Below are 16,545 nucleotides of genomic sequence, written 5' to 3'. Positions count from 1 at the left end.
GTTCTAGACTGTCTTCAACAGAAGTTCCATTTGGGATGTACTGAAGTAACAAGAAAAAACTGAATTTATGATGGATTAGATCTAGGTTTAGCATACAGAACTTAGAGCCACAGAAATCTATTAGGACTATATTTGGATTCAGTCTCACATACATGGTATTAGTATGGCAAGTAGAGAAGAAAAACAATCAAAGGTAAGAATGAGGTTAAGAATAAAGATCCCATCGTATTTTGAAAATGTGTTCCCCATTGTAGAACACTTCGCCAATGCAGCCAGCACAGAGCCTACTGGATCTCATCACATGACACACAGCTACTTTCAGTGGAGCTTCATGATGGCTGCATCAGTGAAGTGTTCTACAATAGAGAATTCTGAACACATGCACAGTAGCACACCGGAAAGGTATGCTTTTCAGCTACTGATTGGCAGGTGATGGCCCTGAATGACAGATTCGCCCTACTGCCCTACATTTTGCCCCGCTGCCCCATACATCCCCTGGCTGTCCCCCCACGTAAAGGACCTCCATGTGATAAGGTCCTAAGAAGTAGTCTTTAAACAATTGTGACTTGGAGAGGAAGGGAGATAATGTAAACTTTTAGACTGTGATTTGTTACTGTAAAATCAGAAAAGATGTAGTTGTCCTGGGATTAAAAATGGCTTTGAGATGTGTTTCCAAATTTGGGGTGGAAATCTTGACAAATGGAAATCCTAAAAGCTAGTCATAAAATTTCCAACAATCCTTTAGCTTTGTTAATTTCCTTCTCATGTGTCATTGTGTCAACTGATGTGCATTTGTTTTTATAGAAAAGAGAGTCATTGGCCACGAAAGGTAGTTATATTTCCCCAGTTCAGAACTTGTGTTTTATTTATATGGATCTAACTAAAGATTATGTAACCAACAAGAGTGTTTCAATCCCATATTTTCTCCATGAAGCACATGAAAGGAAGAATCAAGTAGAATGGACATGGCCAATAATGCTCAAATCATTTTCTGGTTCCCCCTGAAAAGGGCATTTTAAAAAAATGTAAAGGCAGGTTCTGAAACTGGATCAGAAAGATGGCTAAATAAAGCAAATAGTTTGGGGAAAATTGGGAGACAGAACGGACAACACCCTCTTAGTTCACATTCCTGTTCTTTTGGCAAACAAAGATTTGTACAGAGCTTAGAAAAATTCTGTTTTTATAATGACATCTTTCAAAATTTCCCAGCCACCATAGCGGTGGAATTCTGAGAGTGATCATCCAAAAGCCTTAACTTTCTAAATTCTGGGTTTGTATACATGCATTTGCCAATTAGGGAATGGAAAAACTTGCTTTCCTTTGCAATTCCAGTTCTATTTTATTTAGGAAGAAATTGCACACTTTAGTAAGTTGATGTGAAAAAGAAACCAAATATAATTCTCACCAAACTGCTCTCTCAGCATGTTGTATCTGCCTAACATGTAGATAATAAAAATAGTATACATGTTAAAAAAAGTTTAAAAGAGAGGGGGGGGGGGTCACTCAAGGTGTAGCAGTACAAATAAAGTTGAATAACCAAGAATTTGACTAACTTTCTTCCACACATACTTTTAAAAACTATTAATTTGTTTCATCCCAATAATAAAGAAAATTGGACACATAAATTCCTATGGAATTCTAATATAACTTGAAGAATTTCTTTTATTACTGCAGCTTTCCTTTGTTCATTTGCATCTTATTTGTTTATGAATTTCAAGCATTTCATATTTCTCTGTTAGGCTGAACCTTCCCCAAAAGATCTGCAAAAAGTAAGTGATAGATAAGGTACAAGTCAAAAGGTGATCACATTAGAATAAATGCTTCCAAAATTATGTTGTAATACTGTTCCTTTAGTATTACAAGCAAGAACTGGGATGGGAAACACTTAACTTTCCTCCAGTCCAGGCATTGCGGTTCCTATGGTTACTCACCATTGGCTATGCTGGGCAGAAAGCATGTGCATTATAGTCCAAGAATATATGGAGTGCCACACATTTCCTGAAATACAGTACTAATGGTGGACAATTTCAAAGAAAAAAATGTTTCCAAGCCTTCTTGCACAAATGATTTTCATAATCTCTCCAGAGAGCTTGGAAATGTATCTTTTGCCTTCTTCCATGTTTGGTGGACCTGTATGGTGTTAAAAAGATTTTGGGGGAAAGTGGCTAAAGAAACCAATAAAATAATTACTGAGAAAATTAAGAAAAACCCAGAAATGTGCTTATTGGGTTTGTTTCAGGAGACAATTGGCAAAGACAATGTAGAAATATGCCAATATAGTTATTTGCTAGCGAGAATCATTATAGCAAAATCTTGGAAGGGGGAAAAAGAACTACTTATTAAGGATTGGAGAAAAAATGTACTAGAGTATATCAAAATGGCCATGATCTCCAATGGCATAAGGAGAGAAAACAAAGATGAATTTGCTAGAAAATGGAAACTGGCCTTTGGGTATTTAAAAAAGAAGACAAAAATAAATTTAGAAATAGCTGAACAGCGGATTAATAAGTATAATGAAAAAGACAGATTTTCATTAGATACTAGTTCCATTTGGTGTGGTGTCGGAAGTCATGGGTGGTAGTTCATGGGTGGAAATGGGGGAAGGTGGTGGGACAGGGGAAATAATGCTGGTATGTTGAGTGCTGAATTTCGAAGATTGCATGTTGTTGTTATTACTTTTCGTCATATACCACAATAAAAATGAATACAAAAAAAGGAAAGTGCCTTTTGAAAGATTACACCTCCCAGAATACCTTGATGCTGGAAACTGTATTCTATAAGTTTTAGTTTACAAAGAAAAATGTAGGTCACCAAAACCACATGTAACAAAATGTACTAAAGATCAGATCCCCTTAAAACATAACAAAACCGACATAGGACAATCTACCCTTCCATTTGTAAAACGAATGGTTAATCACAGATCACCAGGATTGCCCACCAAAGAAAACCAATGCTGTAAGCCAGTGGTTCTTAACCTGTGGGTCCCCAGATGTTTTTGGCCTACAACTCCCAGAAATCCCAGCCAGTTTACCAGTTGTTAGGATTTCTGGGAGTTGAAGGCCAAAACATCTGGGGACCCACAGGTTGAGAACCACTGCTGTAGGCGTTAATTGGAGTCTTGTTATCAGACATCTTCAAATGCGACAATGTTGTATTTCAATGCAAAATTGAGTCTTATCTCACATTGTTCTTACAGTGCCAAATACAGATTAAGATTACTACCTCATAGGTCACATTGCAGGTGCTCTGAAAGGGTTCTTCCACTCCCTCCTTTTAAAAAAAAGGGGCATCTGAATCCCTTCCGCCGCCCCTTCTCCACCCCCAGTCCTATCATCACAAAGTGAATCGTCAGCCAGAGCTTTTGCTAAGTCAATTCCTGCATGAACAAGCCTGTGTTTACATGCCCCTCCGGATTTGGACATTTGCATAAAGCCACAGCTATGCTTACAGTAAACAGTGATGCTTATGTGTGTGTCAAATATATACGTGTCTTGCATATCTGCTGATTTATTTGTGTACATGCGTAGGAATGTTTTCTTACAATGAACGAACAGAATTCATTGCGGATGTGCAATATAATGACTGGCATCATCATGGGTTTCTGTTCGGAGTGCTGATAGAAGATTTTTAGTGATGAAGCTGGGTGGGCCTCTCTCTCATTTTTTAATGTGTAATTCTAGGCTGAAGTTCCATGCACAGATTAGGTTGGGGTGGGTGGGAGGAATCTCATTAAACATCTTATAATGTGCCATTTACAAAAGTTAAAATACTGTAGGGGAATTTTAAGCATAAGACATGGTCAGTGATCTTCAATGTGGGGATGTAAACAGTTGGCAAGGTTCAGGATTTTCCTTAGAAAAGAATTATCCAGTAGAAGTTGGTGGCAAAATAGTTTCTCCCCTCCAGAATAGGTGCAACACTTGAATATCTCCTTTAAAGGTTTGTATAGATTAGCTACACTGAAAACCCACAGAACTCATCAATTACTGATTTCAATCAATTACAATTTAGATCCAACCCAATATATTTTTTTTAAAAAATCTGAGGACCTGAAAACTACTTTAATATTGACCCATTGGTATATTTCTCCAACATTTTCTTGTCACTGCTTACACACCACTGTAAAATCTGAGATGATATTCTTTGTCAACAAATGTCAAGCAAGATCACTTGTATGGCCTTTGTTATTTATTTAAATGACATAATATTATAATTAGTTCTTAATACCTTGGAATAAAATTCCTTTACATTCACCTTAGTTCACAGAACATGACAATGTAAAGGAGAAAAGTCAGTCAAAGTAGCCTCAAAGCTAAACAAATTTCTCTCTAGATTGGATGTGGTTTGGATTGGCGGTACCTGATGCCATTCATGTCAATGGGGCAACTAATCAATTCAAGGTTTTACTATGAACTTTCAAGGAACTATCTCAAGGTGTTGAATCTACTTAGGGGAGACGATTCAGCACTTTGGACAGCTCAGACCTATGGACTAGCATTGGAGGCACCAGCCATTGATAGTGGAAAGAGCTGTGGTCCATATCAACTTCCTCTTAGCCCACTGTCACACTCTCAAAGTTGCAGTTCTGACTGAGAATGTTGGTTGAAATCTATTTCAAGGATTTCTATAATGTCTGTCTGTCATCTCACTCATCTATCCACATACTTATCCAATATCCTGCCTGACCAAGGGAGTACATGGCATAGATTAAAACAAAGGGCAACTTAAACACAATGGTCGATATTATATATTGAGCAGATTAATCACAACAACCTGTTCATATAGTTCTGTGCCCTGGTCCCTTGAAGGCCCCTACTGCTGCTCTTCAAGTAATACAATGAAGAAGCTGCTAATCTCAGCTCAAGGAAGGGGGAGGAACAAGAGTCAATTCACAATAGAGTGCGTTTTTCTTTTCCATCCCATAGAAGTCCACATTCTCATCATGTGGATTATCTTTCACCTCCTTTCTCTCCCCACCACCAAACAGCAGATCCCCATACCAGTGCTTTGGGCTATGGGCATAGATTCAGATGAAGGACATAACTGGAGCTCCCTGCACCCTGTACAAAAAGAGACGGATTTATCTTTGAGAGAAAGAGATAAATGTGGCTTATACATGCCCAATTATTACAATTTTGGAAGTTTTAAATAAATTCAGTCAAATATCCCATACAAAAATTGCACAGATTTAAAAGCAATCTAAAAGCACTGAAACTATGAGACCAAAAGCACAGCACATGAAAACACATTAAAAGTTCCTTCTCCAAAATGCACTTAATTGCCAAAATCCAGCCACAATATACTCCTCCTGCCAGCAGGAGAAGAAAAAAGAGATTAGTTTTTATTTTGTGGTGCTAGAAGCTAACATCCTGGATGGAAATTCCCACTCTTTCTAGTGGAAGACCAATCCCAGCATTATAGACTGGATCTCTTCCTGTTATAGAAGTTTCCTCAAAATTTTGTCTGTCTTAATGGAGTCTGGCTGTTATCCCACATTCTTTGAACACAGCATAATTAAATACATGTGAAGATACACTATGGCAGAGCTACTTAACTTGGCTTCAGATTAGCAAAATTATGCAATGCACTTAGGCAAATGAGACCATTGCACAACTAGATGTTACCATCACACAACTTTGCCTATGTCTATGTAAAAATACACCCATTACATAACAGGAAGATTTTAACTTAGTATGTGTAAGATTTTTGCTCACTAACAAGATTTTGGTTGCCAATACATATTGTATAATATGGGACAACCCTGTATCCACAGGAGTTATGTTTGAAGACCTGTGGATACCTTAAACCATGAATAACAGTGAACTGTATGTTTTGATACTTGGGTTGAAAGTATAATATAGAAGTTCACTAAAGGACCCAAAAAGCTGAAAAACACTTCAGTGGATATTTGTTTGGAGCATTAGTAAGTAAAATTATGTCTGTGAATATGGGGGCTGTACTGTACTTTAAATATGTGTGGTTAGGATTAGGGTTATGGTTACATTGTCTCTTCTGTATGTATAGTTAGCTATTCACATTTGCACGTTTGACTCTTGCAAATTTGAATTATTTACAGATTTGATTAAAATATTCTGTCTATGAATTTCTAAGTCTCCATTGTGATTCTATGTTCAACTTATGCTGGAAGTTGACCATAGAATTGCACTGAAGAACACAGAGATTCCAAGAAAGAAATTTTTAATCAAATCCAGAAATAATCACATCAACAGAAGTTGCGCCCATAGAGTGCTACTGAAGGATCTAGAGAAGAGAAATATTCTCCCAGGTTAAAAAGGCAGGTTTTTTATTCATGCTTTTCCTCACTTTTTTTAGTGACTCTGTGCTCCTCTAACCTCAATGAGTGTTGAGGGCTGACTGTACTATAAAATTTATATAATGTGAAATTTATATCAAGTGAAAATCAATGTAATGGCCAAACCCCTAAAGGCAACATTATGACTGGGGTGAAGGTGTTATTCTTTGTGTTTGTTGGAAGAGGAATCATCTCATCCCTTTCACTGAAAAAGCTCCCCTTTTTAAATCTGGCACCTTACTCAGGAATTGCCTAATCAGGGATTTTTAATTTAGCAGCCTGTGTTTGTCATTTGTCATTCGGCTAAAGGGATAATTTTCTGTGTTTTACAGATCAGCGGATGTTATAATGCTCTGAGTCATGTTTCTGTTGATTTTATAAAACAAACAAGGAGTATATATAGAAGGCTACTTAGAAACTCTTGAACAGATCCATTGGCACAGGCTGTGGAGTTCTTGGAGTTGGCAACTGGGATCCAGAGTGAAAGCCAAAATGAAATGCTTTCTGCTGATGATTGCACTCTATGGAGCACTGTCTTCTGCTCTACCCTTAAACCAAGAAATTGAGGAAGTTTCAGAAAATGACATGGAGCTTGCCAAGGTAATGCATTATTTGAGGTAGTGAATGCTTGACTTATGCAGAGGAGACTCCACACAGCAGGTGTACTAGGAATATATTATTTCTGTTATTATTATGTCAACTTTGACTTATCACAGGGCACTCTTTTTTTTTACAAGTTTTATTCCTGTAAGACTGAGAAAGTGTCTTTCTCAAGTGGGTTTCCATGGTGTTTAGAATTTTAAACCCTGGACTCCCTGAATCTTAGTCCAATACTCTAACCATTATACTACACTACTTAGAAATAGCTAGCCATTGAAGTTATGGCCACTAGCCATCCTGGTGAGACAATTTATTTTGACAATTTTTGGTGAAATTATTTCCACTAGCCATCCTGACTAGAGGATTCTGTAATTAAAAAAGAGCTTTTCAACAAGTTCCAGCCAATATCATCATTTTTCTTATGTTGTAATATATTTGGAATATGGGAAATCTGGGTTCTAGTTCTGATTGAGGTATGAAAAGCACTATGTAATTTATTTATTTATTTTGCTGCTGATTCTTTCTCAGTCTCCAAGGTTTATTCCTAGGAAGGGAACTATACTTCGAGCTCAGTAGAAAAGAGAAAGGCAACAGTAACAAATAAAGTATACTGTATATAGTTATGACTGTATTCCAAATACTTTGCAGACTTTGTTGAATGGTTTAGGGTAGTCATTGTGTATTACTATATCTGCAAATTGGGTGCAAAAGATTGGGTGCAAAAGTCTTCCTCATACTGAGCATAGGCACACTTTAAAATATGAAAAGATGTGTGTGTGTGTGTGTGTGTGTATGAAAAACAATACTTCACTCAATGAAATATATTTCATGTCTTCCTGACAGAAATACATGCAAAACTACTATCCCGAATCGGAGTCAACACCTGTTTTGAGAAGTAAAAAAGGCGTTGATAAGGAAAAAATAAAACAAATGCAGAACTTTTTGGGTCTGAAGGTAACAGGGAAACTGGATTCAAGCACTCTGGAAGCAATGAAGAAACCCAGATGTGGGGTTCCTGATATAGCAGAATACCGTACCTTCCCAATGTCTCCAAAATGGGAAAAGAAAGACCTGACATATAGGTAAGATTTCAAATATGCTTGCTTGATTGTAGATGTCACTTGATAATAATTGTTGTTGCCACTTAGAAAAGTTTGAACTACAGGTCTGAGAACTATTCCCCAACTGTTATGATCATGACGCCTGAGGGATTTTGGAAGTTTAAGCTCAGACTAGCCCTCAATCAACCATGATGAACAACCATGATGGACTAGTGACTACATGCACTGAGTTGAATCTTCTGTAATACCAAGTTCGTGGTTAGTTAAGTCAATCAGGTTGGCTCATCATCAGTCTCACTGACCTGTGCTCTTTGTCCTCATGTCCGTCTCACCAAAAAGCTCTCTGTGAGAGCCTGGCCATCGTGGTCATGTTTGCTGAAGTCATAATGGGGCACTCATATGATCAATAAGAAAGGGGCAGAGCAACAGCCTCCTTGTTAATCACACAGTTCGGTTCCCCTTTCTGCAAATGCAACCATGATGGTCAAGCTCTCACAGATCTCCTAGATAGTGAGAAGCAGTAGCAGTGACACAAGGACAATCCATCTCCTCACCTGAAAAGGGTGATGGTAGGCATATATGTTGTAGACAATGGATTTGGTTGAAATTGATCTGGCCACAAACCCTGAGGACACCCCAGAGTGTCCTGCTTACTTTGCTCACCATGGAGCAAGTTTGAGGTAAAGGCTAGAAACTCCAGTTCTTGCCAGAAGTCATTGTGCATTGTGAAGATTGCTAACACCAGCTTCAGGGAGAGGCTTTTAAAATCACGTAGTAGACTTACCATCAGGTCTTTTGTGGGCATGTGATTTTCACTCCTGTTTTAACTGATTGTTGTATGTTCATGATTTGTTGCTTGCTGTCATCGTTGCTTTTTAAATATATATCAACAGGGGTATACCTGTTGAGGGAAAATATGACTTTGCTTTCCCCATCCATATGCATTCTATTTCCATCATTAAATTTTTCTTGAGTCCCCAAATTTCTAGGATTGCAAAAAGCAAGATGTTGAGGCATTCATACCTAGGCATCTTAATTTGTTTATATGTATTCCTTGATTACTTTGTCTGACATTTTTTTTGATGCATATGTTTGATTGAAGTTTAAGCATTGCAATGATAGAAACTGGGGGAATCAATGGAAAATTTTATGAAGAGGAATCAAATAGTCAGAGAGGACTGGTGCCACAAAAAACTATGAATGCCAGGATTCAATAGGATGAATCCGTGCACTTAGTGGTGTGAAACAGCTATAATTCTGCCATGTGGATGGTCTCCTTGTTTCTGTGGTCATTGATTTACCTCAGGGGCAGTCAACTGATGCACAGCCAGGGGAGTGAAACTGTTCCATTTGGACAAGGACTCAAGGGATATACTCATTTAATTTTTTCCTTTGAAATTTTTGTATTGATTTCTGTGTTTTTTAAGTATAAGAATCCTTCCTCAAATACTTAGTTCATTCTTCTGTTTATCCTACAGTATTCAAAACTATACACCAGACATGGAGCGTGCTGATGTAGACAATGCAATTGAGAGAGCCTGGAAAATGTGGAGTGATGTAACCCCATTAACCTTCACAAGAGTTTATGACGGCTCTGCAGATATAGAAATTTCATTTGCTTCTGGAAGTATGTAAAGCATATGTAAAAAAAAACCACTAGGAGATTTCTTTCAAAGTCTTGTTTGAGGTATTAAATTTATATTTTCTTTTCTTTTTCAAAGATCATGGTGACTATATTCCCTTTGATGGACAAGGTGGGCAGCTGGCTCATGCATATTCTCCAGCTTATGGTGGAAATGCCCATTTTGATGAGGATGAAACCTGGATGACATCTTCAACAGGTGTTTTTTTCTCTTAATATATTCAGCAGTGTATGATGTTTGCTATGTCTGTTAAAATGGACATCTATTAAGAAGTCCTTAAAAGACCCCAATCCATATAATAGCATGTGATCCCATCTGATCTTGGAAGCTAAGCAGGGCTAACATTGAATCCCAGGCACTGTAGACTATAGTTCAGAGGAAGGAACTCTCAAGCCACCTCTGAGTGTTCCTTTGAAGAAGGTTCAGGAAACCTGTGTTCTTCTAGATGTTTTTGTGCTATAGCTATGTGCCTGAGACTGGAAATTCAAATCTAACAAGAAGCAGAAGAGTAATATGTTCCCTACTGTTGGCATAAAGATATTAGAAGGTCTACAGTAATTGTTTCAAATAATAGTACTGATCATGATTCCTGATCAGCCAAAGTGACATGTCAAATTACCCCTGCCTTTTTCTGGCAATAAACAGTTTCTGAAAAAGTTTGGAGTGCATTTATCAGGGTCTAAGGATGCTATCAGAAATAGGCTTTGTCTTACCTGATGGGCCATAGATAGATATAATGCAAACCAATCCCTCCGGTAAATCCAGTAAAAACATAGTAGTCATGAAATTCAAATGTATAACTATATTTTCATCAAGAAAGTTAAAAGGATGGTTTGTTATCCCTGGAAGGATTTGCTTAGGCAAGGATTACTTGTAGTTTCTGAAATACTGAAATTTAATAAAAAGAATGCATTAAAATGTATTTTGACACGTTTCGATGTCAAGAACTATGAGAAACATTTAATGAAAAAGTCTGGTGGATAGTGGTGTTCTGATTTACACTTTGGTTTGGGATATGAAATAGGTCCCTTTGAATGTAATTGGCTTGTATATGTTTTCTCACAGTTGGCCAGCCAAAGCCAGGTGCTCATGCTCTCCCTGCTTCCTTTTAGGAATCAACCTTTTTATTGTTGCTGCCCATGAGTTCGGTCATTCTCTGGGTCTTTATCATTCCAGGGAGTTGGATGCTCTGATGTTTCCGACTTACCAGTTTGGGGACCCCCAAACATTAAAGCTTCATAGAGATGACATTGAAGGCATCCAGCATCTGTATGGTAAGTGAAAGTTCTCAGATGAAAGTCTGGATTGGTTATACATGTAAGCATTACACCGAATAATAATATGAGTTTTCTTCGGTTAGTGTTGTGATATTTGACCCTAACTGCTTCTGCTACAAAAATGGATGATCTAGATCAGAGCTTTCCGACTTGTTAGTGTGTGCCAGCTACAGTGTATAAGTGTGTCACGCAAATGTAATGAGAAATATCTGAGTTTTTGCAAAATAAGCAATAAATAATATATTTTAAAAATGTAAATAAAACGTTTTCATGAAAAATGTTATACCCTCATACTTTTACAGGGAGTTGGTTTAACTTCCAGTTTGCTAGTAAAATTGAATTGCTGTGTCACAAAAGGATGCATGTCTAAAAAGTGTGCCACCAAGATGAAGTGTTTGGAAAGTTCCAATATTGATTGGTTTCTATCTGGCTTCAAGCCTGGTTAAGGGACAAAGACAGTTTTGGTGACCTTGGTGGGTGGCTTACAAAAGAGAATGGACAGGCAATTGGATTTAGGCTTTGACCTCATTGAAGTGGCCCACAACTATTACAGGTGTGAAGGTTTTCAAGGCAAATAGTATTTTATTTTGAAGTGAATCTCAAGAAGAATTAAATTGTTACTTCCATTGAGTCTATCAATTTAAAGAAATGAATGATTAAATTCAGTTGTCAGTCCCAGGTAGAGTACACCCATTGAACCAATACAGTTTAGTAAGCCAACACTGAGATAAATTCCATAGCACTCAGACTTAGACCCAAGTGTCTTACAGCACCTTTATACATTTTTTCATCCTTCAATTCTTCTCTTTATTATGTTTTAAGGGCCCCCTGAAGAAGACAACAGTGAGCCAGAAAACCCTACAGAAAATAATGAAAAATTGTTAGCAGATTCCTGTGATCCTAATCTGGCTTTTGATGCTGTTGTTAGTCTCCGAGGAGAAACCATCTTCTTTAAAAACAGGTAAGTGGTGTCTAAATGGATTGGCACTTTCAGTTCTAAATTTAAAAGATCCTTTTTTGGGGCTTTTTGTACTTGATGTTTGGGCTCTACCATTGTTTCTCGCTAAATATTTAAGTTGTCTTTTTCCAACCTCAGTTTTTTCTGGCGAAAAAATCCACTGAGAAGAGAGGTTGAGAAAGATCCCATTTCTGCTTTCTGGCCAACTTTGAACCACGGCATAGATGCTGCTTATGAAGATGAAGACAATGACACAGTCTTTCTATTTAAAGGTAAATGTTCTGGCATGAATTCTCACACACATTGAATCAAAACGATTTACACGTATTGATTTTTCAGCCAGTAACAGTGTAACCACACTAGTTCATTATAGAATTTTGGTACCACTTTAACTAGCCTGACTTCAGTCCCAAAATTATATTTTTGTAAAGCAATAAGAAGTTTAAACCAATAACTCTAGTGCCTCACCAAAGTTAAAATCCCAAGATTCCATCGGACAAAGGCATGGCAGTTATTGTGAAACTGAACTTTGGGTCTAATGTTTGGGATTTCCAGTTCTGGTCTCAGGAGTCTCAGATATCCTGTGTTTAACAGAAAGATGTCATATTATTTATTAGAATAGGTTATGGAAATGTCTATAGGCTAGAGTTATCTAATATTATTTCACAAAGCCCTGTTTGTGAAGACGAAGAAATTTTCTCTTTAGTATTACTACTGTACATGTGAAGGGAAACCAATTTTCTGGTCAGCAGCTACTGGGATCAACTGGGATCTGCTCTGTCATTCAGGAAGCAACTAATTAATGCCACAGCAATTCTTGCTCTGACAGATAGAAATTCCCTCTCATGCAAGTAACTGGGAAACAGACTGCCATTTTAGCTACTAGTCAGTAAGTAGGAATTGGATTACCCAATGGGGTTCCAGCCACTCTTTTAACAGATCTTTAGTTCATCCTCATGCAAGATTTTCCTGGGTTTTTTTCCTTACAGGACATAAGTATTGGGCTACCAAGGGAAACATTATTCAGCCAGGTTTTCCAAAGAACATCCACAGCCTGGGTTTCCCCAAAACTGTGAAGAGAATTGATGCAGCTTTTTATGACAGAAACTCAAAGAAAACATACTTCTTTTCTGGCAGCAATTACTGGAGGTAAGAAAAATTATCCACTCCCTGGATTATCTGAACAATGAGAGCTAATATGCTGTTGTGTTAGGTGTGCTAGATTGGAACTTGGGAAATCCAGATTTGTGTCCTCCACTGAGCCATGAAACTCATTGGGTGAGTTTGGACCTGCCAACTCCCTTGCAGCGTAATCCACCTCATTTTTTTTGTTTGCATAAAATTATACATATAGTTATATTTAGCATCTTGTGCATATAAAAGGAAGAGCGATAAATACATTGCATATTAACAGTCCTAGAATGTCATTTCTAAATTCTATGAATCCTTTGCAACTGAAACCTAAAGAACATGCTATGCATCCTCAAATCAGTTGCATGTCTTATGGAGATCCCATATAATGTCCATTTTACTCATTCTCCATGCTCATAATTTTTATTGTCCTCAGGTGTCTTTTGCTGGTAGTGATGTGCACTAGGCTCAGGAAAGCCAAAGCCCCATCACATTGCTTTCATCTCAGACATTTGTCCTGTGCCCTAAATTGCAACCCTACGCATGCTTGCAAAAAGACCCAATGGGTTCAGTAGGTCTTACTTGAGAGTAAATATAATTAATGTTAAGTTGCAAGTCTAAAAGAAACCCAGTCCCATTTATATAACAGCAAGTCATGAAGTTCCAGAAAACAGAACACAGTTGTAACAATAGCTGAGAAAAAGATGCAACTCAGGCCTTTTGTAAGCTAGAAGTGGATCTATACTACAGCATTATATCAGTTGAATGCTACTTTAGAGTGGTCATGGTTCCATCCTATGGGATTATAAGGGGATTTTAGCTTGGTGAGTAATGTACAATTTTCTGCTAGAAAACTTTTTGCCAGAGAATTCTCCAACATGCAATTCTAAGTACCTTACCAAAATGTAAATCTTAAAATTCTGTAAGAAGAAGTCATGGCAGCCAAAGTGGTATTGAGCCGCTATGGTATGCTTATGTTGTATTGATATACTCCAGAAGCTTCATCTGCCACATTATAAATGAGAGGGAAGTCAAAGTCTTGGATTATAGATAGTATGGATCAGAGGAATATCAACACATTAAACATCATAATTTTGTTGGTACTATGTGTTCACCCACATATACCAGTTCATATGTAAATTGATATTGTTTTCTCTAAAGTTCCTACTAGAGATAGTTACTATGCTGGTGAATGATGTAACTATCCCCAGTTACAACATTTAGGGATAGTTACTATGCTGGTAAATCTTCAGCATATTAATTTCTTTAGATATGACAAAACCAGGAATTCCATGGAGAACCCAAGGAAGATTACAACTGAATTCCATGAAGTTGGTCCTGAAGTGGATGCTGCTTTTCTGCATAATGGTAAGCAGAAAATGATTTTAAAGGTATTAGTGTACAGAACTGAAAAGATGGACGAGAGCTTGGACTTGCACATCTTCAAATCCATGAGTGGGAATCATATGAGCCCTCCAGATGCTGGTGAACTATATGTCGCAGTGCTCTCCACTATTAGTAGTTAGGCCAGCATCACCTGAATTTGTATTTCAGAAACAACTGAAAAGCTCTGCAATTCCCATTCCTGATCTAGTTCAGCTCTTGGGTTGGTGCAAGTTCCTCAATATAAGATTCAGATGCAAAATCTATAGCAGATAAGCATCTTCTTTCTAGCCCCTTTTCAGATATATGTAGTGAAGATGTGGTGGTATCTATAAAAAACATTAACTAGAAGGAACTGAAAATGTCTCCCAGATTCTAGTCTTTTAGATTGCAAACAGGTAATCCAATGTGGAATGAATTAATTCAATGGTCACAGAATACGATCTGACCATTACATATAGTGTGGCTTGAACTGAGAATTGTGAAACAGGGCATGCTCAGTTTCCATTGAATTTTGTTGCAAGTCCTGCTGGCAATAATAATAACCTTTCATGAGAGAGATGGAAACTTTTGCACTTTATTTATCCTACCTCGTCATCATTTAGTTGGTTATATATCAGCCAAATGTAGCAGTGTAGAAGTGTTCAAATGTGTTCCATTGATTGAAGAAATATCAATTAAATTTAGGGGCATTAAATATAAGGAATAATGAGCAATAACGGTTTCAGTGTTGGTCTGGGACTCTGGGATACCAGGGTTCGAATCTTTGCTGTCTTTGCTGTCTCCCAGAAACCCCCTGGGTTTTCTCGGCCTCAAAGGAAGACAATGACAAACCTTCTCTGAACAAATCTTGGCAAGAAAACTTGGTGATAGGTTTTTTTAAGGGTCTCCATAGGTTTTAAAACATCTGAAAGTAGAAAACAAGAACAACAACAAATACCTCTAGCAAAAAATCATTTCACCTGAATGTAAAATCTCTATAGGCTGGTACTTGCAAATGCAAATATCCCCAAATGAACATGCAGATTTGATCAAACTCTTATTCTTTCCCTGCCAATATATATGCACAGATTTATAGATATATCCTAATTGCAGTTTATGAAAAAAAAAAAAGAGAGAGAGAGAGAGCATTATTTCTATTGGAACCATCAAGAACCACTTCCTGTTGAACTGACCCTGTTAATTTACTTTTTCCACACCAGGGTAGACAGGTCCAGATACAATGGCCAATATTATTATTAACAACAACAACAACAACAACAACAGTAACAACAACAACACAATAGCATCGTACCCTTCCTGTCCCCAGGATTGGGACTCAAGTTGGCATACAAATCAAAATGATGAAAATACACTACAACATAGAGCAAACACTTTGAATCGCCAGACATGCGTAAGGTTCAGGCCGTTTGTCCTTGTGATCTACTATATATATGTGTGTGTGTGTATGTATACACACACACATATTATGCCAAGATATTTTACCAAGATTTTATTTAAATAAAAACAAAGCAGGTTGGTGGGGGTGGGGAGATTATTGCTTCATAATAAGATTTCTGAGTTTCCTGGCCCAATTCAATTTACAATCTATTTCCCTATTCTTTTAGGACGCATCTATTTATTCCGTGGCTCACTGCAATATGAATATGACAGCAGAAACAAACAATTTCTTGGCAGAAAGAAGAGCAATAGCTGGTTTGACTGCCAGTAATGTTTGGGCAAGAAAGAGAGAGAAGTCACTGAAAACAATGGGTTCCCTTTTTCCTCCATACACCAAGCGCTGTCATGTTGGTTGTTCTTCCGTTCTAGTATTTATGAATCAAAGAAAAACATGCAGGCACTACTTCTCAATAAGATAGAATGACCATATATATATATATATATATATATATATATATATATATATATGATATAAATTGTTACCTCAGACTATTTATTCATTTTTATGATGCTAAATAATAAAGTGATTTATCTTTCTATAAGAGGTTGCCATTGTTTGTTTTAATTTGGATCAAGGAAAAACATAAATTCAAGCAATGTATATCTAAAGAAGGAATGTCATCTAGACCAGAGCTTCTGAAACTTTTCCACTCGAGACTCCTTTCTGCCTGAGAAATTTTTACATGACCCTAGGTATAAAGGCATATAAAATAAGTATAAAAAACAAAATAATACTGAT

The 16,545-nt window shown here is 37.2% G+C and overlaps 1 protein-coding gene across 1 annotated transcript; it reads left to right on the top strand.

The window, feature by feature from the left end:
- Window positions 1-5,628: 5,628 nt before the first annotated feature.
- On the top strand, window positions 5,629-16,315 carry LOC100552454 (stromelysin-1). Its single transcript, XM_003219291.4, has 10 exons — window positions 5,629-6,913; window positions 7,757-7,995; window positions 9,453-9,601; window positions 9,696-9,815; window positions 10,730-10,891; window positions 11,717-11,855; window positions 11,991-12,124; window positions 12,842-13,001; window positions 14,254-14,351; window positions 15,974-16,315. Exons 1-10 carry the CDS (start codon window positions 6,806-6,808, stop codon window positions 16,075-16,077), a joined length of 1,413 nt encoding a protein of 470 aa, XP_003219339.1. The 5' UTR covers window positions 5,629-6,805; the 3' UTR covers window positions 16,078-16,315.
- The last annotated feature ends 230 nt before the right edge of the window (window positions 16,316-16,545 follow it).

The sequence above is a fragment of the Anolis carolinensis genome, chromosome 3 (genome assembly GCF_035594765.1).
Source record: "Anolis carolinensis isolate JA03-04 chromosome 3, rAnoCar3.1.pri, whole genome shotgun sequence".
Classification (NCBI taxonomy): Eukaryota; Metazoa; Chordata; class Lepidosauria; order Squamata; family Dactyloidae; genus Anolis; species Anolis carolinensis.
This window is presented reverse-complemented; position numbering and strand designations above follow the sequence as displayed.